This window comes from Poecilia reticulata, chromosome 4 (genome assembly GCF_904066995.2).
Source record: "Poecilia reticulata chromosome 4, P_reticulata-male-v2, whole genome shotgun sequence".
In the NCBI taxonomy this organism is placed as follows: Eukaryota; Metazoa; Chordata; class Actinopteri; order Cyprinodontiformes; family Poeciliidae; genus Poecilia; species Poecilia reticulata.
This window is the reverse complement of record NC_088833.1, coordinates 28,708,205-28,731,491: the sequence shown is the minus strand read 5'-3', so window position 1 is coordinate 28,731,491 and position 23,287 is coordinate 28,708,205. Positions and strand designations below refer to the sequence as shown.

Here is a 23,287-nt window from a genome sequence, read left to right as displayed (position 1 = left end):
TTATGTAGGTCAATCATAAAATACATTCATTTGTGATGAACCCAAAAATGACAGACAAAAAATATTTTCAATTTTTTTTATTGGCTTTTGGACAATTTTTTCCAGTGTCGCCCATAACCGTTCACTTCATGGTATTTGCATAATCTTTCGTTCAATACTAGGAGGATATAAACCAAGGTAGGTAGATGCTAGACATTTACTTAGCAGCTAGAAGGCTAAACTTACAAGCCAAGTAAACACACAACTGGGAAGAAAATGTTTTTGAAAGAATGAGGAAACAGCTTGCAGTTGTCTACTGAAAGCAACTCATCTCTACCTGGTTTGTATCTTTCTAGTTGTAAGGCTGGAAATAAAAATAAAAAATAAAAAAAAGAGAGGGGCCATTGCCATATAACAGAGGGGATCTGCATAGCAACTGGAAGACAAAGGGACTGGACACTGACCCATTGCAGAGGGCGAAGAAAGCAGGATGTCGTTAAAGTTGGCACAAGATGGTCGACTTCCGTAGAGTGATCTACTTTATAATGTAACGAATCTATTTAAAACAGTTAGTGTGAGGTTTGGATGCTGTGGAGCTCTAGCCTAGTGTTGTACAAAGTTTAGGTGTGGCATGATCTCCAAGCATCTGGCAGTTTGAGTTGGTGCCATTCCGTGGTGGCTGAAAGCCAGCCAACACCCTCCCCTCTCTTTCCCTCCCCAACACCTTCCATCACAGCTCACCAATTCATAAGGCTACAAGGTGGGAGCCGAAGTTTGATCATTCGCACAGCAGCACAGGTACGAGCACATGGAAGGACATGGAAGGACATGATTGGACGATCACTATAGTGTGCTTGGAAACGGATGACTACGTCATTTTCACTGGGCTACATGGATGAAGCAGGAAGGGGCGTGGGAACCTTCTACGACTGATGTTTAAGTTTGAACACTAAAATCAGTACCTCCCCACCCCCCTGGGCTCCTGCAAAAGGCAACTAAGATCAGGGCAGCTCACGTAAAAAGTAGTGATGTCTTCGTCATCACGATTTGGTAGAAGAGTTCAAACCACAATGAGGCGTCTGGTCTAAAACATTTAAAACATCGGTGTAGACGTGACGGCGACGTGGCCGGAACATTTAGGCTCGAGACGGTACGAGTGAACGCAGACACAAAGCTCACGATTGATTACAGTATCTGAAAGCTCTTGTTGTGGACTGGTGACCGAGATGCAGGATGATATTCTGAGAACTAAAGACTTTGAGGGTCAGCGGTCAGTCCAGGTCCAGAGGTTTTTTAGGGGGATAGGGAGGGATGCAGATGGAGTTGGTGGAGGGGAAGATTTGACTAGTTACTTTTAAGCCAATAGCTTAAAAGCGTTTGGGTCCCCAGGGTGACGCCTTCGCTTGGACCGGAGCGCCAAAGCTTGGGAAGTCTTCTGAGCTGCTCATGTCAGGAGCCTGAAAGGAAAAGGAGCAAATGGATTCAGAAAAACTAGTGAGGGGGAGTGGAATAGCAGCTGGTTGGGCAAGTCTCACCTTCTCGTTGCCGGTGGCCCAGGGAGCCTCTCTAACCACGAAACCTTTGGAATGGCCACGCTGCTCGTCTGCAGCAGCAACGCTGCCACCAGGTGGCCTCATGTATGCCATCTTCGCCTCATTTTCCACAACATCCGACAACTGAAAATTAACACACAAAAAAAAGTGCATCAGCAAACATTTGATCACGACTGGACAGACAAAAAAAAAAAAAAAAAAAAAAAAATGTTCAGAGGAGCTTACATATTCCTCTTCCAGGTTCAGGAGATGATCGATGGCTTCATCCACATGTTCAGGACGACCTACGACTGTGACAAGGTTTGGGTCTGCAGCGCCACTCTGTGGAAACCTGAGATCAATCTGAAAACATTGAAAAGTCATGTTTGAGTCACGATTTTTTTTAAAAATTGACATTTTCAATAAAAACAAATCTGGAGCTCACCTTAAACTCATCCATGATCTTGCGGATGCCCTTGCCCCGAGCACCAATGATGCGGGCATGAACCCTGCTGTCCAGGGTGATGTTCTCGGAGATCATCTCCTCCAGCTCGTCCACGATAGCCTGGATAGCCTCCCGTGCAGCTATGGCATTCTGCTCGTACCCTGTAATCGTGATCTGATCCTTTGAAGAAGAAGACAAAAGAAAAAAAAAAAAAGATTTGAGCCATTCCATTTTATAAAAGTGTTTAAAAAAAAAAAAAAAAAGAACTTTAAGAATTAATTTTCCATGCTATACCTGGTTTTCATCATTCTTCTCTGGGAACTGGATGTTCACATCATGCTCTGTGCGGATGTTTGTGATGATGGCACCCTTGCGGCCGATGATTTTTGGGTGATACTTTGGGTCCACAGTGATGGTCAGTTTGAAGCTCTTGAGTGCCTGCAGGTTCAGGAGTGATTTTTTGCACAAAACTTGTTTTATTACCTGATTTCATGCGTTTGAAAGATAATCTGAGACTTTTGTGCTGATGTGTTGTGCGTGACCTTTAAAAGGTGACCTATTATGATTCCTTAAGCAGGTTAGGACAGGCCAAAACATGTTTACATTTTTTGTACCAATATTCCGAGTCTGATCAGTTCTGTGTATTGAGGCCATTTCACAATGAGCTGTTTTAGGGCTTCTGTCACTTTAAATCCAAATAAGCTGCTGCTGGCCATGCCCCTGAACTCACTGTTGGCTGCAAACAGATGCTCAATTATATGACTTTACGTCTCTGAAAAGCAGAAATGGAGCCTCCTGCAAAACCAACAAGAATAAAAGCAAGTGGATTCTGGATGGCAAGTTAACAACAAAACACTTGTCTTTTCCAGTAGTCATTGTATGGACCATACAGCAGTAAAACTAGAAGACCAAATGTGCTGGAGCTCAGCTTGGTTTGCTAAGTAACAGTGCAGTGCCTGCTATTCATGACTTTACAATTGGGAGGTTTTTGAAACCGTCCATTTTCCAAACATAAAAAAAAAAAAAAAAAAAAAAAACATGAATTCATTGCCAAAAAAACATTAGTTTTTAGAAGCAGTAGAAACCAAATGGAAGTACAAAATTTGAATTTAGCACAATAACATTGAATAGCTTTAATGTTATTTGAGATAACATTAAAGTTCAAGTGCAGGACTAAGAAAATCATCCCAGTTTTGTGTTGCATCTTGTGAAAGATGAAGCAGAACAACTTGAAAGAACTAAAAATACAAACCCGATCTGCCTGCTCAGCCTGCAGCTCCTTGACGCGGTCGAAGAGGCCTTCTTTGGCACGGTCAAGGTGAGAGGCCAAGCCGGTGATGGCGATTTTATCAGACTGCTGGTCAGGAGGAGGCACTTGTATGTTTACCTGGAAGCACGTTGAAGTCATGAGGAATCTGCACTGAGCCCACACTGCGTTTTAACTGATTTTAAAAGATGGCGTACCTCAAATTCATCCATCATCTTACGAATTCCACTTCCTTTTTGTCCAATAATGTATCGATGAAGCTCAAAAGGCACTTCCACCTCAATTGTGACAGGAACCAGGACCTGCAGAGGAGGACACGCTTAGATGTAGAAAAGCAACTGACTGAGTCCAAACTGAGGCGTGGCATCAGCTCAGACCTTCAGCGCTTCCACAGCAGCCTCACAGCGCTCTTTGCGACCAGAAATCAAAATCACGTCACACTTTTTGGGAGCGTTTGGGTCGACGGGTTCTTTCACTTCACCATTGGCCTCTCCGTTCTCCTGAACAGGAGCTTCTGCAGGAGGTGCTGCTAAATAAACACATATACTCACAGTTAGTGGTTTTGAGCCAAAAACACTCCTTTTAGTTTAAAGCAGAGGTTCCCAAACTGTGGGGCGCAGAAAGCAGTCTGGATTAAAAAAAATTAAAAAAAACATGAACGCTTTATGCACTCAGTTTTTACCTTAGAATGGCCAACTCTCTGTTACTGCTATGTCAATCTGATACAGTAGGGGCTTCCACACGTCCCATATCTATGTCCTCTGTCACTTTTATCAGCAGTTAAAACTGTTTTATCCGTTGTCAACATGTGGTATCCCGTTTTTCAGAGCCACCTTTAAACGCAACATGAGCGCTATGACACTCGCGCTGGGTTTACAGCTGTGCGGCAGCAGAGGAGACCTGCTGCTGCTGTGTAAAGCTACGCAGGTGTGTGTTAGAATCATGGCAGCAAACCAGCAAAACACGAAGAACTTTTCAGTTTTTTCCCCCAAACTGACTGAGTTGAGTAAAGCTGTTGGATGCAGGTAATGTTAGCTAAAAGATGACTACCTAATATCATCACCTTAAGCTTAACAAATAGCTTAAGGACATTGTTGTCTATGTCCAGCTACGTACATCCAAAAAAAGTCGATTTCCACCCCAAGCCCCCGTTCTTAGAGACAGGGAGTCTCTTAAGAATCCTCTTTCCCCCAAACCGCCCTCACACATGTCGTTCAACCAGACAGCTATTTGTAATCCATAGGGGGAGCCCAGAAAATGGTTTAAAGTTTGGTGAGAAACACAATGGCTTGCTTTTACCTTGTGGGTCCTCACGCTCTGGAAACTTAATCTGCACGTTGTGATCTCTGGTGATCTGCTGAATCCGTGAGCCCTTGGGACCCATGATGGAACGGTGGAACTTTTGAGAAATCACACACTCGACGGTCACCTGAGCCTCCTGGGGGGGGGGGGACAAAGAAAAAAAAAATCAAGTAAAAATTTTAGAAGAAAGAAACAGAAAAGAAGGAAAAAAAAAAAAGACAACCAACACTTACCAGGTCTTCAACAATCTCCTGCAGGCGCTTCTTGGCTGCCTCCACACATTCTTTGGCTCCTTTGAGGGTGACCTTGTCGCTCTGGGAGGCGGTACGAGGAAAGCTCACCATGACGCCACCATACTCATCAGCAAGGTCCCTGAGGACCTGACCCCGGCGGGCCACAAAGTAGCGATGGTACTTAGGGTCGACGATCATCGTGTCCTCCACAATGTTGTCCTGAAACCACAAAGTGGACATCAGTATTTAGAAACCACAAGATATGCATTTTTATATTATGGATCAGGAATAGTGATAAGTTTCCTATTACAACATTCCAGATGTTTAGGGTTGACGCTTTAGGGATGTTTTGTGCCATTTGTTTGTTTCGTTTTTAAATCAAGCGATCTTAGAAGTGTTGAATGAATCAGCTCATTTAAACCATAAATGAGTTAAAAATGGCTACACAAACAGAATAATCTGCACCCTTGACCCACTCAAATTTAAGACGATTATGAATGGAATTTAAGACGTACGTATCCACTGAAGTGTGCTACTGGCATTAAATTTGTTCTTACCCATAATAGATGCAAACAAAGCTAGCAAGGGAGCTGCTAATATACTCTAGCTAGCAAGAGTGTTAGTGAGTTACCAGTAGCCTCAAAAGTCCAGTCGCAGAACATAAAGATATTTGAGTGCGACTCAAACTTTTGGCTGACAAAAAAGTCCCACAAGAGGAAAAATAAATTACACCAGAGATATCAAGTAGGCCTCAAGGTTTTCCCATTGAACCCACATACTAGTCCATTCCTGCAGGGTTTCCCCCAGTGTATTATAGGCCTGGTGGCCTGCCATGCTTTACTAGGGTCACCGCCAGGCTAAGCCTTTCTTGTTTGTTTTTTTGTTAGGTTGTTTTTTATTTTTTGTTTTTTTTTTTAAATAAGCCGGATTGCAAGTGTTTCTGTTGCTCCGAGCATTTCACTATCAGAGCAGATTTATTCCTAAAAGATATGTTTATAGAAGATATGTTTATAGTTTATGCATTTAAAGCCGGACCAATCACACCGCTGGGCCTCTGCGCGTTGCCTCCCGCTTCAGCAGCTGGATGTCTAAAGTTAATCTCAGCGCGGATCCCGCACCTCCTTTCACTCAAACTGGACACAGGCCGACCGCTATGGATATTTGCATCAACCCCCTGTGAGGAATTATGATTAGTTCTGAGGAGTTATTGATTAAGGTAAGAGTTTAAACCCACCGCGTTAGCTCTGGTTAGCTCTGGTGGCACAGCTCTACGTGAACCGCAGGAATAACTTGTAGTCGCGCTTTCAGAGGTGCATTAAGTGGTGAGAATGATGTATATTTGTGAACAAAACATTATGCAGCATTTACATCTCAACACGCTGCCCAGCGTTTGGCCCCGTCTTCCCTGTAAAGTTTAGGTCTGTGTTCCCGGTTAGCCGGTGCGTTAGTGGTTAACGACCCAGTGCTAATCACACATCGTGTAGGTTTAACCCGGCGAGGAGCTTTCGCGCTCTCCTCGCAGTCACGCATCACGCTGATTTTATATTATTATTACTAGTATTATTTTTCCGGTTACACAAAGCACCAAACCGTATCAAATGCTTTGTCCACTTAGAGTTAATGCGCGCGGCCACCGGACATCTGAAAAACTCATCCAGAAACTCGACCAACCAAAATAGTTTCTGTGTCCCCTTGTTAAAAACTCAACAGACACTAAATGAAAGAGCTACTAAAGCCACATTAGCAGCATTGAATTAAATCTCCCATTTGTTGCGCATCTCTGCGCAGTGCAGCAGCGGATTACCACATCATGCAGGGCCGGTCCAAGGATGTATGAGGCCTGGAGCAGAATATGACTTAGGGGCCCCTTTTGTTGCTAAAAACATCAGCACCTCTAACAGCTTCTGTGTTAGATTTAGTGAAATCTAGGACAGGGGGAGTAGCTGGCAAACCTAAAAAGCAATAAATTATAACTGCTGTTTACTAATTTGTATTTGTGAACAAACAGCTGAAACTCAGCATCAGATTGTAGCTGTGGTAACAAACCAATCTGACTATGAATATTGTTCTTTGAACTTCTACAAAGTAAACTTGCCAGCTCCTTAAAATCTTACATATAAATGTTAAATCATTTAAAGTTTTTTAATTTATATATGCTGAAACCATTTTGTCAAATTTGGCAGCAATGATAAACAAATGCTACATTTATACATCTCTGGTCTATGTTAAAATATTAGCATTTATGGGGCCCCTGAAGCTCTGGGGGGCCTGATGGAGCCTCTGACTTAATTTGGATTTAACAATAGTGGACATAATTGATTTTCATTTTAATTGTATTTGTTGATTAGTCGTTTTTAAGACTGGTTGTGGGTTTATTTAGCAGTTCACTGACAATGTTTTCCCATAACATATAATTACCCAGTGATATTTTTACTTTTGTCTACTTAACATCTTTTAATACAAAAAAACGGTGGACCGCCTCGGCGCCCGACCACCGGGCTTAGCAGGTTTTCTGGGGGAAACCCTGATTCCTGTACAGGACTCCTATTTTTATTTATATATATTTTTTAAATGGCATACCAAACTCTTGATGAGCTCCTCCAGCTCCTTCTGGGCTGTCCGAACCGCCTCCTCAGTCCCAACCACAGTGATGAGCTCTTGGTCTTTGTCCTCAGAGGTGGGGAAAATGATTCTGGCACCGGTGCTGTCACGGACCTTCCGGATGTTTCCGCCGCCTTTCCCGATGAGAAACTTGTGGTATTCTGGCTTTGCATGCAGCTCAGCAGTGAAACTCTTTATTTGCTGTGAAAGATGGTTTACCAAATTTTAAATTTAAAGTTCGGTAAGGCTTTTCAGAATAAATTTATGATAGTTGGCAGCCATGTCGAAGAGGTGGTAACCACCATAAAGTGTAGGTGGCTTTGTGGTGGACGAGTGCTAAACATTTCCTGGCTGGCAAACGTCAATCCAACTGTATAATCACATGGCAAAATAGACTGCTTGCAAGTTTAGCAAAGAAGTTGAAAGACTTGTACAAACCTTTTCCTCTGCTAGAGCAAGCAGTTGCTGCTTTGCTTTCTCCACCTCCTCCACTGGGCCTCTGATGGTGACTTTATCAATCCCCGAGCCCTCGGTGGGGAAGTGGATGTGCACACCGCCACACTCCTCCATGATGGATCGCACCAGGCGGCCCTTTGAACCAATCAGCGAGTTGTGCAACTTGGAGGGGATGGACACGTCCATTTCTGTGATGTTGGCCTGAACGCAGAGAGACAAGAATTACTAAACTGTAGTTTTACCATCATGCAACCAGATGGACAGGGTTTAGCGAGTGTTTACCAGTTCTTTCTGAATTGCCAAAATGCGGTTCCTTGCAGCTTCACAGTTTGCCTTCTTCCCCGTAATGACGATCATTTCAGAGTTGCTGTTTTCAGCAGGGAGGTCGATTTTGGTGTTGGTTTCCTCTCGGATCTACAGCATTAAAGATCTTCTTTAAGGCTTCTTCTTGGATTCATTGTGCAATACAGAAAGAAAAAAACAGTACAACATACAGCACCTTCTTGATGTTTGCTCCTCCTTTTCCAATTATGTTCCTATGAAACTGCTTGAAGATGGGGACGGACAGAGTCTGGCTGTTCTCCACCTAAACCAGCAAAAATGAAAATGTGAACACATCGTTACTGAAGGGATTCACCAACTCAAATTCCATTCACAAAAGTCTTAAATTTAAGACCTATATCTCCACAGAAATGTATAAACTTCGTCCAGCCAAGTGGAGATGATTGCACTTACCCAGCTAACAAGTGTATGTTAGTGAGGGACCTTTGGCCTCAATTGCCTTGTCACAGAACACAATAAAGTACTTTTGCCTGACAGTTTGAGTTATTTGTTTTTCTGAAAAGTTCCACAAGAAAAACAAACTGAATATACAATATTAAATAGTCCTGCCAAGAGAAAATTTAAGACCTGTGACATTAGATGATAATCGGGGACTGCGTACCAAGGGGCAAAATTTTGTAGAAAAATTAAAATTGGTAAAATGAATACATTTTAAGGCCTTAAATTTTAGATGGATGCATTTAACCCTGGTGTCCAGAAATGGGGTCCAACCGACCCCACACACATAAAACTTGTATCGTTTGCCACAGTCCTCTACGTTTGCCTCAGTCCTCGTACGCACAAGGGTTAATACTTTAAGGATGCTCAAACACCATGTGCTGCACCTCAAAATGTGTGTCACAGTAGTAATAAAAGAGAGAAAAATAATTTTTTTAAAAACTGACAGTTTACCATTTCAGCCACCATCTTCTGCATAAACTTGGAGCATTTTTCCACCTCGTTCCGAGGCCCTCTAAGTTGAACAATGTCGCTCTTCTGTGCTGGGTCGGGGAAATTGATGATGACCTGGAACAAACGTAACAGAACCGTTCACAGACCGCCATCAGCTCCAGTACAGAGCAAATGCAAACCAATAGGAGGAGTTAGAACTGACCTCTGGAAATTTGTCCCGCACTTCCTTTATCTTCTCCCCTTTTTGCCCGATGATGGCTCTGTGTAAACGATGTTCGATGATCAAGTCCTTTGTACGCTCGTTCTCCTGCAAGCCCCACAAGTTATTGAGCAACGCAAGGCTCTACGGTGAACTACATGTAGTGTCTTAGCTGTGTGTACCGACCATGCGTGACGCTAGCTCCAGCAGCTCCTTCTTGGCTTCCTGCACACCCTGGGGATCCCCCTCTATGCGGATCAGGTTGCTCTTCTCGTTGTCAGGGGGGATGCGGACTGTCACCTTGTGCAACTCTTTGATGCGGTTGACTAAAAGTTAAGTCAGAAAACAGATTGTTTTTAAGAGCAAAAATAATTAAAAAGTTTTTTTTTTAAGGATGAAGTTTCAGGTGCACACTTACTGTTAACGCCTCCTTTTCCAATCAGGTGACGATGGAATTTGGGATCCACAGTGATCTCTGCATAGTCCATTCGACTTACCTGTTAAAAGGTAAAATAAAATAAAAATTATATGTGTGCCTTCCATGTGTAGAGATGCACATGAATGGTCTCTGACCAAAATCGGATGGTTTTAAAGTTCATCAAGTCAGAAAGTCAAAAATCCTATTTTTCGCAGATGAGTGAATGCACCATTCCTAAATTCTACCAAATTAGCTCACTCTTTGGTGTAGAAATAGTCACAGAGAAAAAAATCTTAAGTTTTTAGTATCAGCAGGTGAAAGATTTTCTTCATGTACAGAAGATGACTCATTTGCTAGACTTCAGTGAAAAGAAAACCTCACCAAATCCGTAACAATGGCTTGAATCTGACTCTGCACCATCTGCACTTCTTTGGTTGGTCCTTCCAAAGTGATTTTATCTTCTCCCTCGGTGAACTCAATGTGCACCTGAACACAAACGATAAAAACATCAATTCATTTAGGACCAACAGTCAGACCTCAAACTTCTTCCAGTCTATACGACTCGCACCTTGGGCATCTGTTGGGTGATCTTAGCCAAGTTCTGTCCCTTTTTGCCAATGATGAAACGATGAAGCCAAGAAGGAGCCGACACCGAGGAAACAGTATAGCTGTTTGCCTGAAAACGGAAACAAAAAGTTAGTTTTCCCTCCAACTCTCATGCCCTCCAGTTAGCACTTCCACTCGTCATCAGAAACCGCCTGTACCTTGGCGTACACTTCAGTGAGGGCCTGCCCCAGGCGGTCAGGCTCCCCACGAAGGATGACTGTTTCTGAGCTATTGTCTGAAGGTGGGATCTCAACAGAGACGCCAGTTCTATCCAGGATCTCCTGCAGGGTGTTTCCCTTGGGGCCGACGACATATTTGTGCTGAGACTTCTTCACCTCCACCGCAATCGTGGTCGTACTCTTCTTCTGCAGGAGATACAAAGACCAGCTTTTGTACCTTTTGACAGGAACTAAATATTATTTTATACAATCAGATTTTTTGTTGTCCCCTCACCTTCTCCTCATGGATCTTCTTGATCAAAGCCACAGCAAGGGCCACCTGCTCCTTTTCCCCAGTGATGACGATCTCATTCTTATTCACGCTTGGAGGGGGGACATTAATGCGAGCACCAGTTTCCTGCATCATCTCTCCAACTATCTTATTGTAGGCACCGGTGATAAAGGGATGGTACACCTTATCAATGTTCACCCTCTCCACAGCACGCTTATCCTATTAAAAAAATGAGTAGGAAAAGTTAAAAATGGCAAAACTGGGTAATAAAAATGAATGTGAAAATGCTTCCTGAGGGCATTAACATTACCTGCTCTGCAGAGATCAACAGGATCTCATGCTTTGCCTTTTCCAGACCCTCCTTGGTACCAGAGATCTTGATCTGGTTGCTGGGGTCGTCGGGTCGTGGGATCTGGATCTTGGTGGCAGTCTTGAGCTCTAGCTCCTGAAGCTTCTCCCCGTTCTTGCCGATGACAAAGCGATGGTGTTCCTTTGGGATAGCGACAGTCGCTGAAGCCTGAAAAAGAAAAACAACACAAAAAAAAATAAATAAACATTACAGCCATCTTTGTCGCAGACAATAAATGTTGACCAGTAGAAATTCCAAAGCCTCATACTTGAGTCTGCAGTCGGGACACGATCTCCTTGCGGGCCTTCATCACAGCATCCAGCTTCCCAGACACCATGATGGAGAGACCCTGGTCTTTAGCCAAGGAGAGTTCCAGGTGGGCTCCAGTCTTATGCATGATGTCCACACAGACCTTCGCTTGTTCCCCTTCCCCAAACTGGTTAATGTCCTTGTACTTGCGCTCCTCCAGCGGCACATGGAAAACCTGAGACGTATAAAAATAAAAATAAGATAAACTTATAGATATTGCACTGATAGATATTGCACTGAATTCATTAATGGGTGCCACAATACCTACAGTAAAACCCAATTAAAAAAATTTTAAGCATACAAAAGTCACAAGACAGAACTTTGTGTTGCGTTTCTAGCATGCCTGTAAGTCTGATGTACGAGCTACATCAGACTTTAACCTTTAATCAAGTCCCACCACTAAAACCAGGGTAAAATTTAAGACTCAATTATTTAATGCTACATTGAATTAAATTTAAAAACACAAAAAACATTACACTATAGAATGGTCAGAGGATACTGCTGCATTACAATCAAGCACAGCAAAAACATTTCTGGGGTCCGCTTGTGGCTCTTAACAGCAGTTTTGTGCTTCCCACTCTGCATGTGGCCCTCTGCAGCCTTAACCTCCCTAATGCCAAGTTTTTAGCACGAAATAAGGTAATATTTTATGGATTAGCAACAGAAGTGATCCAGGGGCGAAGATGAACATCCTCCAGCCAACTAGCAATCAAGTTTGACTTACTTAACAGATGCAAAAAAAAAAACTAGCTAGGGCACATTAGCAGCTAGTTATCAGTACTTTAAGTCACAGAACACAAGGAAGATGTCTGCATATGAAACTTTTACCTGCAAATATGATATACAACTAAATATACAAAATTAAATAGTCATACCATGCCAAAATTTAAGATTTGTGATTAAAGCATTTAAAGCCAACTTGCATTTAAGACAGGCAGGATGCAAGGAAACTCTGTAAAATTCTTATAAATTTGAGCAAAAGGAGACACAGGGCCACATGTTAAGTTAAGTTAAAGTAGTAGTACTGGTGCACCTGGGTGATAATGGAGGACTTGAGAGGCCGAATCTTTGATGTCCAGGCATTGGCAGTTTCCTGCGTCCCCTCAGGTGTGGCCGCTTTCTCAGGGAGAGGTGGGAAGGCATCCTTGTAGGTAGGAAGTTCCTCCTCATCTTCTCCAGCACTGGGGCCTCCAGCAGCTGGAGGGGAGGGTGAAACTACTCCAATTACCAATACATAAAGTGATAAAAGTATATAAATGGTCAAAAACACTCACCACCACTTTGTTCAGGCAGAAGCCCACTGCGGTGCTCAATGAAACTTTCCTGCGTAAGTACAGCGACTGAGCTCATGGTTAAGATCCCACGTCAAACACAGAGTCCGAGTGTGCCACTGGAAACAAAGTGCATGGTTTAGTACAGTTACAGCCACAATGCAGCTAACAAGTAAAGGTTAAAATAACACAAGTTATAATTTGCTCACTTTTTGGAACATGGTAGAGTTCAGAAAAACAGTCATGTGAGCCGTATGTTATTACAATTTGAATTTTGGCTCAATTACATTCAAACAGGTCGGGAAACGTTGAAGCTCAAGAACTAAACATGTTTTTTTTTTAATTAAATAAAAGTCACATGATCATGAGCAAGCTTATTATAGCTGAACTTTGGCTTTCCCTTTATCTAATCTACTTTTATCACAGAAAACCCATGTTCCAGAGATCACGATCACCTTTATTAGCAATGCCAAATGCAGTGCACCCTCTCTCCATCTCTTCAAACGGCACTATTCCAAGAATTATAGTAGGGTGACGGCTAAGAGGATTTCGCTCGGTGACCTCTCTCTATGTCCACAATGCAAGAGATTAAAGTCCAGGAGCGGTCTGTCTCTTAGATCTTTGAGCCAACGGTTCAGTTCCAAGAGCAAAACTCAGAAGTCCTCACCTCCACCTCACAGCTTTGTTGAATTTTATGCATCAAGCTCCAACAGCAGTCCTCATTACTGAAAATACAGTTTCTTGGAAAAAGGATACGCACCTCGTTTCAATTTCATCACGTTTAAAACAAAAACTCGATATAGCCAGGGGAGTCTCTAGTTTGTGTGTTTTGGTCAAGAAACTCTTGCCAACAAAGAATGAATAATAATAGGGTGGCTTTTCCTCCAAGAAAAGCAGAAAACGGATATAAAAGCATGAACAATTTGAGTGCGTTACTATAGAAATGGTAAATCTGTATAGAGAACAGCTGTTCCAAACTGAGGCAGCAACAACCCATTTGTTCAACCAGAGGTTTTAATAACCATTACTGAAGCCTTATCTAAAGAGTTAGCTGTAATAATCTACGTTCACATCATGAATTTATGACCACATTCCTCTGCTTTAAAGGTGGGAACATGATAAAGAAATGTGCTGGTGTCAGTCCTGTCCACATGTGTGTGCAGGCGTGTGTACGAGGCGTGCCGTGTGCTCAAAATATGTGAACCATGTAGAAGTCCTGGCCACCTGACTGCACAGGTGTCTTCACGTCTCCTCTTTCCGCCAAGCTAGTTCCATAAGAATGCCACTAGAGACTAAAAAGGCTAAATGATCATAAACATGAAGATGTGCAATGAAGTGCAATGTTTTAGAAATATCCTCACCAAACCCCCATTTTCTATTGGTCTAAGTTTATCCTACCTTTATAACCTTTTGCTGCTTCAGCATAGTAAACAGCATAGTAAACTGAAACTGACTGCACTGTTTTATAACTGGGATGAAATTGGAAAGCACGTCATCGACTTTGAGCCCATCTTCTGTATACAACTGGACTGACTCAACTAGAGGTGTGCCGATCGATCAGCCACCGATCATAATCGGCCGATTTCCGTGAAAAAGTGTATGATCGGTGATCGCCGATCACGGTCTCTTGCTGCCGATCACACAAACTGATCACCTGCATCTCATTTCGCAGCCTGCCTGTGCAGCTGGTCTCCTCTTTCCTTCACACTGCGCAAACGCACAGCAACAAATCCTAAGTGATGTGGAACTATAACGCACTGAGTGACTGGGGAAGTTTGCGTGTTGTGGCGGAAAGTTGAAGCACGTGGGGTGAAGCACGTCAAAATGCATCAACACGACAAATCTAATATGGCATAAAAACTATGCCATACTTGACGGAGTTTGGCTATATCGAGGCTCACTGCAGTAAAAATGACATATGGAGGATCAGACAGCAGGTAAAGTAGCGCACAGCTACAAACACTCACCCGGATTAGCATGACGGTCAGAAAGCTAAACAAATAACCCGCAAAATTATTTAAGTCTTCGAGCTGCAAGACGCTGGTTCTGCTCTCGCTGTTGAACCGCTGCTACGCTACAGGTAGTAATATTTCACAGACGGAGCGCCGCTTCTGCTCCACCTGGTAGTGACTCTCACACCGAACCTCTGCTTAAAGCTGCAGTATCCAACTTAAAAAAATACATTTTACATATTAAAACTTTTACTGTCCTAACATGAGACAGATAATCTCTGAAAAAATAATCGACCTCCTCTGCCTCCTCCCTGTTCTGCATAATTACTCCACTCAGTCAGAAACAGCCAATCAGAACTAGCAGTAATCAGCTAGTCGCCATGCTATCAGGAAGTTTTCATTCAGTAACTCAGGATTGTTTATTGTAATGGATCCTGTATTTGCCTTTGAATGTTAAGTTTTATACTTGAATTTTTGGCAATGTTGAGAGGTTTTATTGACTCTTTGTATTATTTAACCTCTTCAGAGCCTTCATATGTTTTGTCTGTTAAAGGTAGTATTACTGATAGCAGTACAATTTGCACAATGCCTGTTTTTTTCTTGGAAAGTTATTAAAAACACATTTTTGTCTAAATTAAGGTGAATTCATGGTTCCTTTTTCCACATTATGTAACCGGTAGTGCTTTTGATTAAAAAAATAATTATTATTATGTGATTGGTATTGGTGATCGGCCCTCATGGGTGATCGGAATCGGTATCGGCAGGAAAAAACCTGATCGGCACAACTCTAGACTCAACATTTGTTATGAAAAACTAAAGATTTATTCCATGTAAATTACTTAAAAACGCTGTGTGTGTGCGCAAACAACTTACCAGCTAAATGGTCAGTTACCAGATAATCCGTCCTGTAAAATGCAAGTTCCCGTCAGCCTGCCAGCTTTTACCTGTTTAAAAAACAAAGAGGAGGAAGGTAAGGACTCCAAAAGGAATTATTCCTGTCTAAAAAACTTAAAGCTTTAAATTCCTGTACTGTTTAATTGGTGAACAAGCAGATGTGCAATAAATATACCAGCTAATGACTCTTCAACGATAAATCAGACTGACCAATTATTGTTTTCCTAAAAAAAAACAACCTACAAATGATTCTGTCTAAAGTTAAAACCTAAAAACTGAAAATTTTGGAGACTTTCCCACAAAAAGCAGTATGAACTAAGATTGGAGTCTTTATAGGATTTGGGGACAAAGTAGCAAACTTGCATTTAAATAGGTTTTTTCACACATGCAACAGTGATAAAGACTGTTTAAGATAGGTTTAGATGTCATTGATAACTTAATTATGACTTGTATGAAGTGCAAAACAAGTGATTTTTTATTTTTTTTATCATGCTTGAGTGTTTAAGACCATAATTTGTGCTTAAGTATTGTGAATAATGTCTTCCAATAACACCTTGTCCTATTTTTACATTTTCTGTTAACTTTTTTATTTATTTTTTTTTAAACACAAACAGGTCGTTGGGGGCTCGCCCCAACGTCCCTTCCGCTGGGCTTAGAGTGTTTTCTGGGGGAAACTCTGGCATAATTCGTTCTGATTGAACCACAGAAGAATCTCAGGAGCAATGTGGATCAGACTCAAGGTCAAAATATTTTAAAAACAGTAAACTGGGCAGTGCTGTGCTCTACCACCACACAAGAGTTTACTTAACGTGCAGTGTGCTATGCTTTTTATGTCCAACAGACCTTATCCAGTGAGAAGTTCCACTAGTTTTCTTACGGTGGCTCATTAACATAAACCACCGTAAGAGTCAAACCCTTTTAATCAACAGTGTAATTCCTAGGTCATGAGTGACATGGTGAAGCTTTTGACTAAACATCGGGGAAGGGAAACATCTTAGCACTTCTGCTGCCAAAACATGACTTCTAGTTTGGTAGGTTACCAATTATGTACTATTATGGGTTCCATCTTTGTACCAATTACTGGCTATGCTCCCAAAAGAAAGTAAATAGAAAAACAAACTGTAATGCATATTAAAGTTAGCTTTTTAAAAATTCACAAAAATACAAATCTATACGCAGTGTAGTCATTACATAATAATGGACTGGATCCATTTGTCTTGAAAATAGACTGATGAGTTTCAAGTTTAAAATAAATACAGAAAAAAAAAAACTGTTGATAGGACAGCACATGCTTTACTGGAACTAGCAAAATTTGATTCAGACAACTCACGCTTTCAAAGTATAATTATTCTGAACACCGAACAGGTGGAAAATCTAAAATATAACGTTTTCATCTACACTTCAAACCAAACTTTGACATTGCTTAATGTAGACCGAAGATCATCAATTACCTCAGAATCATACGAATCCAAAAAAAACCTTTAAAAAAAATCCATGTATACCCTCATACATGAATTTGGCATCCAAAATTTCTTTTTTTTTTCCCTGAATTTGGTTTTGAATTCTACTTCTGAAATGTAATCATTTGAGAATTAAGCCAACATCATTTTGTAATTTTATGAAACTTAAAATACAGTATAGTGATGCCAAGGAGAAAAGATATGCAACACGCCAGGTATTTATTAAAGAGCTGCTAATAAGTCAGTGTCTTGTTGCTCTGTACGCCACGTTAACTTGCATTAATATTTCCTACAGCCTGCCAACGTTCGAGCCTCGATAACATTATAGTCTAAATCCCAGCTTATAGACTTAAGAAGGCAGCTAACAGGATATCATGTTAACTAGCTGACAGCTGCCAACGACACTTTGCAGCACAGTTAATGCTAGGTACCTTCATATCGGCTAACCTTGCCTAGCCGATAAAACATATAGTCTGCCTGACAAAAACTAATAATGTCAAACGAGATAACGTTAGATACTCGGGTCATTGCGTAGAGGTGTGAGAGTAACAAGGACAAATACAGAATAATTGAATATTAGCCCAGAAACCACAGCTTGTTAGCAAACTTGCTAAAAACTTTGACTGCGGCGTGTACGACTGTGACACGTAGCCCTTCGGCTAATAGGTAGCCTTAACTTAGCATGCCTCACTCTCACTTGGAAAACACAACTTAAGTCTGTCTGTTTTACCGTTGGTGACATTAGAATGTCAGCTAATTAAAAGCTAAAAACTTTACAATAATCCTAACTGTACATTTAGACAGTGATCGTGACGTTTTATGCGGGTTATCCAACATTAGTACACTCAATAAAAGTATAAGTCCAACTATAGCCTAGCTAGCGAGCTAATGTTAGCTTCCATAACGTTCGACTAGCGAGCTAAGTCCACGTAGGCACACAGCTGAGAGAGGGTTGAAATGACACGGAGTCAGGCCAGAACATAGTGTAATATATGGAGCTTACCCCTTAACTGGCCAAAGGACAAGTACCGCGGTGGTTTATTAGTGGTCAGTAGAAGTCACGGATGTTGGGAGTACAGAGGTATAGGACCGAAAACAAGCCAGTACTTACTTCTTTTATGTGTTCGTCTGCCCTGAAGGTGCAGGAGCTGAGCTGAAATTCCACTGGCGAGAAGGTGGGAGTGAAGCCTGACGGATATATAGAGGTCTCCGCCACCAATCATGTCCTAAAACGTCACGTCCAAGAGTCCGGTTACAAATAACTTATTTTCATTCCCCTCAAACATTGCGATTAGTGTTGCACTTTTTTTTTCTTAGAAAATTAAACATTAGAGTGAGGCATCATTTGTAATGGACAATGAACTAACTTGCAATAGAATCAAGAAATTAACTTTTTCTATTATCTAAAGTTACATATAATATTGATTGTACAGTAAGTGCAGAGGAAATAAACAAATAACGCAAGTAAAGTAGCAGAGAAAATAAAGTTTATAACTTTTTTATCATTGAATTGCATGGATATGAAGAAGAGACATATTAAGATTACAGCTCAAAAATGGAGAGTTTTTACTTTAAATTAATCTTCTAAATATTTTTCTTTGCATTATTTTAAATATATATTTATCATCCGGTAAAAATGCTTAAATATCAGCCTTCTCTTTCTTATTACAACATCAAACTTTAAGAGTCATGGCAGGTCATGCTTAGTAAATTACTTCCTTCTTTTTTACGCCTTCCGTTTTTATTCGTGTGACATCAAGGCATCCTGAAACCATGCATCATTGCAGGTCTCTTCTTCCTTGTGTCACAAATCATCCCAGACAGCCATCTTCATCCCAGTTACTGTCTCTTCATCACCACTGAACTCATTCACTTTCAACAACTCCACTCTTAAATGTCCATGACTTTGACTCAGATTGTAAGTAATTAATAATCTCACATAAATTGATGACTAAACCGATTCTTTTTGGTTCTTTGGTACACTCAGTACAACTTCTTATTTTGTGTACAGTATTTTGGGGGAAAAAACATGCCAAGGATTTTTTTTTTACAAAATCCCTGGTGGCACAAAAATTGGCGATTATTACGCAATCCCATTTTTGCCATTAGGACAGCACTTTTTTTTTCTTGTAATATTTCACAAGGTTGGAACATACAATGAGATGACTCATTGTATGTCATCTCATACAATGAGTATGAGATGACATACTCATTGTATGAGAGTATAGGATGGATGGATGGATGGATGGATGGATGGATGGATGGATGGATGGATGGATGGATGGATGGATGGACGGACGGACGGACGGACGGACGGACGGACGGACGGACGGACAGGGTAGGACATCAGGACGTTAAGATGAGAATCAGACCCACAGCATCACAGAACCTCCAACATACTGAGCTGTTATACCTGAGGCGGTTTTTGCTGACAAACTCCATGTTGGTCTCATGTAAGCAAATAAAACAGTTTCAGGTGAAACGCCCAGTGGAGCGTGGCAACCTGCAAACATTTGATGTTGTGAGAAAGAGTCTGTTTCCTGGCAGGCCTCTCAAATAAACAGGTTAGATGTAGCTAGCAAGCTGCTATAGAAACTTGGTGAAGCCAACATGCAGTTTTCGGTGAGTTTGAAATTCATTTTACCTCCTTTACCATCCTTCCTTTTTATTCTTTCACATAGTGGTAAGATAAAGTTAGGTCCTCATCCATTGCTCTTGCTCACAGTTCTAATTGGCTTAGGAGAATTTGTTGTTGCTCTAAATTCAGATTTAGGCCACTTTAGGACAGAAGATAATGTCTTATCAATTTTTTTTTTATTTATTGAATATAGTGTAGAATAACACATATTTGCCTTATGCCTTGTTCTGTTGTCTTTCCCATTTTGAAATGTCTATGATAGAGGTGAGCCACCATGCAACATCATATAATAATAATAATAATAATAATAATAATAATAATAATAATAATAATAATAATAATAATAATAATAACCTTTTTCAGCAAGATTGCCGCACCATTTACATTTAAGTATCAATATTTACATTCAACCAGAGAAATATATTTAATTTCAATAGTTCAAATTCAAAAATATTTTATTGATTCCAAAGGAATATTTAATTGAATATTATAGAATAATAACAATAAATAATAATAATAATGTTACATTTATATCTCCCATCAGAGGCATGGCCCACGGAAACAGGCATTCATGTATCACTAATTAGAAGTTTCAAATTCAATTCAAAGTCAACAAATACTTTATTTATCACAAATGCAAATGAAATTTTGTGATGAGTCATATCGTCCATGGAGTATTAATAGTTTGTCTAGCAGCAAATTTGAAGATGCCCCTGACTGAAGTTGGCTAATTTTCTGGGTAGCAGAGGTGACGTTCTACAGTGACATGTCCTGTTACATGCTCAGTTACCGGCAAGCATTGCTACTCCACCTCATTTGCTTCTGCTACTCCTCTATACATTTCTGTCTGGTTGTTTAGTTGGAAGCTGGTCAGAGAGATGATGGAGTAGGGGATATGATCCTTGTCCATTCTGATCAATGGAGGAGATGGTGTGAACTTCCTCTTTCTCTCTCTGCTCTTTGGTTCTGCTCTGCATCAGTGAAGTCATCTTTTCCAACTCGTCTGGGATTTCCCACCATGCCTCACAGTAAACAGGATGTTCCTTTCGTCATGTAAATTTAATGTGCAATTTAGTTTTTTACTGGTAAGTTTATAATTGCATCTTTTAGAATTCAAAGTAATACATTTTTTTCTATAAACGTTTGTTATGGTGTCCAACTACCACAGGGTTTTATGAGCAGCTGCCAAATGGTACGAAAATGAAGCTAGCTGCTCCTTCCAACCTGAGATTGTATTAAAATCATATTAAAATGCTTCCAGCTTGGAATCAAAACACTAGCCTAAACTACACAAGAGGTACGGAAAAGAATTTGAGTTAAAATGTATTTTGGAAAAACAGATGCAGCAGATCAAATAATGGTAGACCGTTCACAAGAAATAAACTGCAGTAGCGTTTTCTCTTGTGAATCAGAACAGAAAGTATTCAAAGTAACATCTGGATGACCACAGAAGGCTTTTGGAGCTAATGAAACGGACAGAATAAGTTAAGAAACTGAAACTGAAATTTGGCTGCTCAGTGCACTAGAGCAAGCGAAATTAAAAACATGTTTAAGAAAAGGTTTCAGAAATAACCTTTTCTTAGGGGTAATAGACATTTATTGTATCATTTATCATGATAAATGATATGAAAAATTTATCGCCATAAATTTCTTTTCATGATAAGAATTTTGATTTATCGCTGACATGATAAATTCCAGTTAATAATGTAAAAAAAAAAAAGTCCACATTGTCAGGATTGTTATTTTTGCTTTTTTCTCCACTGTTTGTGTTGCTAAACTATGTGAAGTTTAGCGATACAAATCACTTCTTTAAGCATATTACAAATTGGAATGTTTTTCAAAAGCAATGTTTTTTGTTTGTGGGGCTACGATTGCTGGGTCATGCAGTCGCAGCCATACAGTTACCTTTAAAAAAATATATAAATAATATAATGGTGGTAACATGACAAAATGTGAAATCGCTAATAGTGTAGGAATACTTTCTTACTGCTATCTTTACTGGATTTTTTTTAAGCCTTTTTCTTCTGTATTGTAGTTTGCTTTCTGAAACTGCTACCAGTTGTTCAATCCTGGGAAGGCAGGTGGGATTTTTTTTTAGCACTGAGGCACATGGATAATATTCATGTTCATATTGCCATCATGATGTGGTAAACAGAGAATAATATAAATGAACAACAATATACTTCTTATTATTTCCACCACTTTCACTCTGTATTAAGTTGTAATCTGTACAATACATAAAGGAACATTTGCCTCATGTTATTACAGAACCATGTATCACGACTTAACTTGATTAAATACAGACACTGTGAGGAGGTCCTGAACTCACTGACGATAATGACTACAGATCAAAAGATAGTCTGAAAACGGTCAACTCAATCGACCTTGACTCTATCAATACACTCTCTAGTGGCCGTCTTTGTTATAATCATCCACTAAAAACATCTAGATATTTGAAAACTAAAACTAGGAAATATGAGTGAAACGTTTAGTCAGAAATAAAAACGAGGATAGAAAAAGTATGTGAGTACACTGCCAGACAGCTTAGTGAGAGATGAAGTGTTTGATCATTTTTAAAGATGACAAGACAAAACAAAGGCAGGGGTTGGTTAAAAACAGGGACAGGGACCTGCATCTCAAACAGACACACGACTCTGCTGCTGACCTGGCACTTTCAATGCATGCTGGGACTTCACTCCATGGCCATTTGAATAAAGTAGCAGATCTTAAATGAGTGACTGTAATTGTGGTTATTTAAGGATTTGGTAGAACAAAAGGAGGGTACCATGATAAGTATTTTTTACACTTACAAATCCAGACCCTTATCAACAAACTGAGCTGTCAGTTTAGAAGGGAGGGAAACAAACAAAACACTCTGGAAAAGTTCACCCAGAATGAACTTTTTTAACATTCAAGCTCTAGGGTCTTCATCCAAAAACCACCAAGGTTCTCAGAAAAACAACAACAGCAAAGAAAAAGACAACAGGCAGAAAGACACCCAAACTGGAGGGAACAGCCCTCATTTTTCCAGTTGAAAAACATAGCTTCAGATGTAGAGAAGCTAACTCCTATCCTAGCTGCTTCACCCTAAGTAGCTAGACTTGTTCTGCTGCATGGTAAAGGTAATGGGTCAACGATGTCAATAAGAAGAACCTAATCAGCCAGAATCAAAGATCCTGAGGTCCCAAAGCAAAAACCTTTCTATTCATAACTTAACATTCTGTCTCCGAATATCTTAAACAGGATGCGTGACAAACACCATGCCAGTGTCCAAAACGGTAAGGGAACGGGAATGACATCATTGGGTAAAAGCAACCTCATACTTTACATGAGGTATGAGCAGTGCCTCCCACAAATACAGCAGTGCCTCCCACAAAATAGCTACAGGAACATTGCTATTGGTCTTTTAAGGGCCATAAAGCACATGACCATGTTGGACTGGCTTCTCATCATCCTCTTGACCATCGTCAGGACCTCTGTGGTGTTCTGGTCAGGTCTGTTTCTGGCCAGTCAAGTACAGTAAGAACAAGGTCATTGAACCATCTCTTTGTACCTTTGGTAATGTTGGCATGTACCATGTCCTGCTGGGAAGTGAATTCTGCATTGTTTTAGCATTTGTCAGAATAAAGAAGTGTTCTAAAATGGTCTGCAAGATGACTGCACTGACTGTGGACTTCAGCAAACCCAGAGACG

The 23,287-nt window shown here is 40.6% G+C and overlaps 1 protein-coding gene across 3 annotated transcripts; it reads right to left on the bottom strand.

Moving 5' to 3' along the window:
• Positions 1–64: 64 nt before the first annotated feature.
• hdlbpa (high density lipoprotein binding protein a) lies at positions 65–18,175 on the bottom strand. 3 transcript variants are annotated; one of them, XM_081606637.1, is made up of 28 exons: positions 18,068–18,175; positions 15,476–15,546; positions 12,654–12,769; positions 12,413–12,594; positions 11,339–11,554; positions 11,032–11,238; positions 10,725–10,940; positions 10,430–10,636; positions 10,234–10,341; positions 10,047–10,151; positions 9,666–9,744; positions 9,434–9,573; positions 9,251–9,355; positions 9,049–9,162; positions 8,315–8,401; positions 8,098–8,229; positions 7,798–8,016; positions 7,339–7,560; positions 4,759–4,977; positions 4,523–4,661; positions 3,601–3,752; positions 3,421–3,525; positions 3,209–3,343; positions 2,251–2,394; positions 1,957–2,136; positions 1,758–1,874; positions 1,515–1,655; positions 65–1,436 (listed from the first exon to the last, which is right to left on the bottom strand). In XM_081606637.1, exons 3-28 carry the CDS (start codon positions 12,727–12,729, stop codon positions 1,347–1,349), a joined length of 3,837 nt encoding a protein of 1,278 aa, XP_081462763.1. In that variant the 5' UTR covers positions 12,730–12,769; positions 15,476–15,546; positions 18,068–18,175; the 3' UTR covers positions 65–1,346. The 3 variants fall into 3 exon arrangements, with proteins under 3 accessions (XP_081462763.1, XP_081462764.1, XP_081462762.1); XM_081606638.1 differs by having other exon boundaries at positions 12,413–12,576; XM_081606636.1 differs by lacking the exons at positions 15,476–15,546; positions 18,068–18,175 and having other exon boundaries at positions 3,601–3,749; positions 12,413–12,576; positions 12,654–12,747.
• Between the last annotated feature and the right edge of the window lie 5,112 nt (positions 18,176–23,287).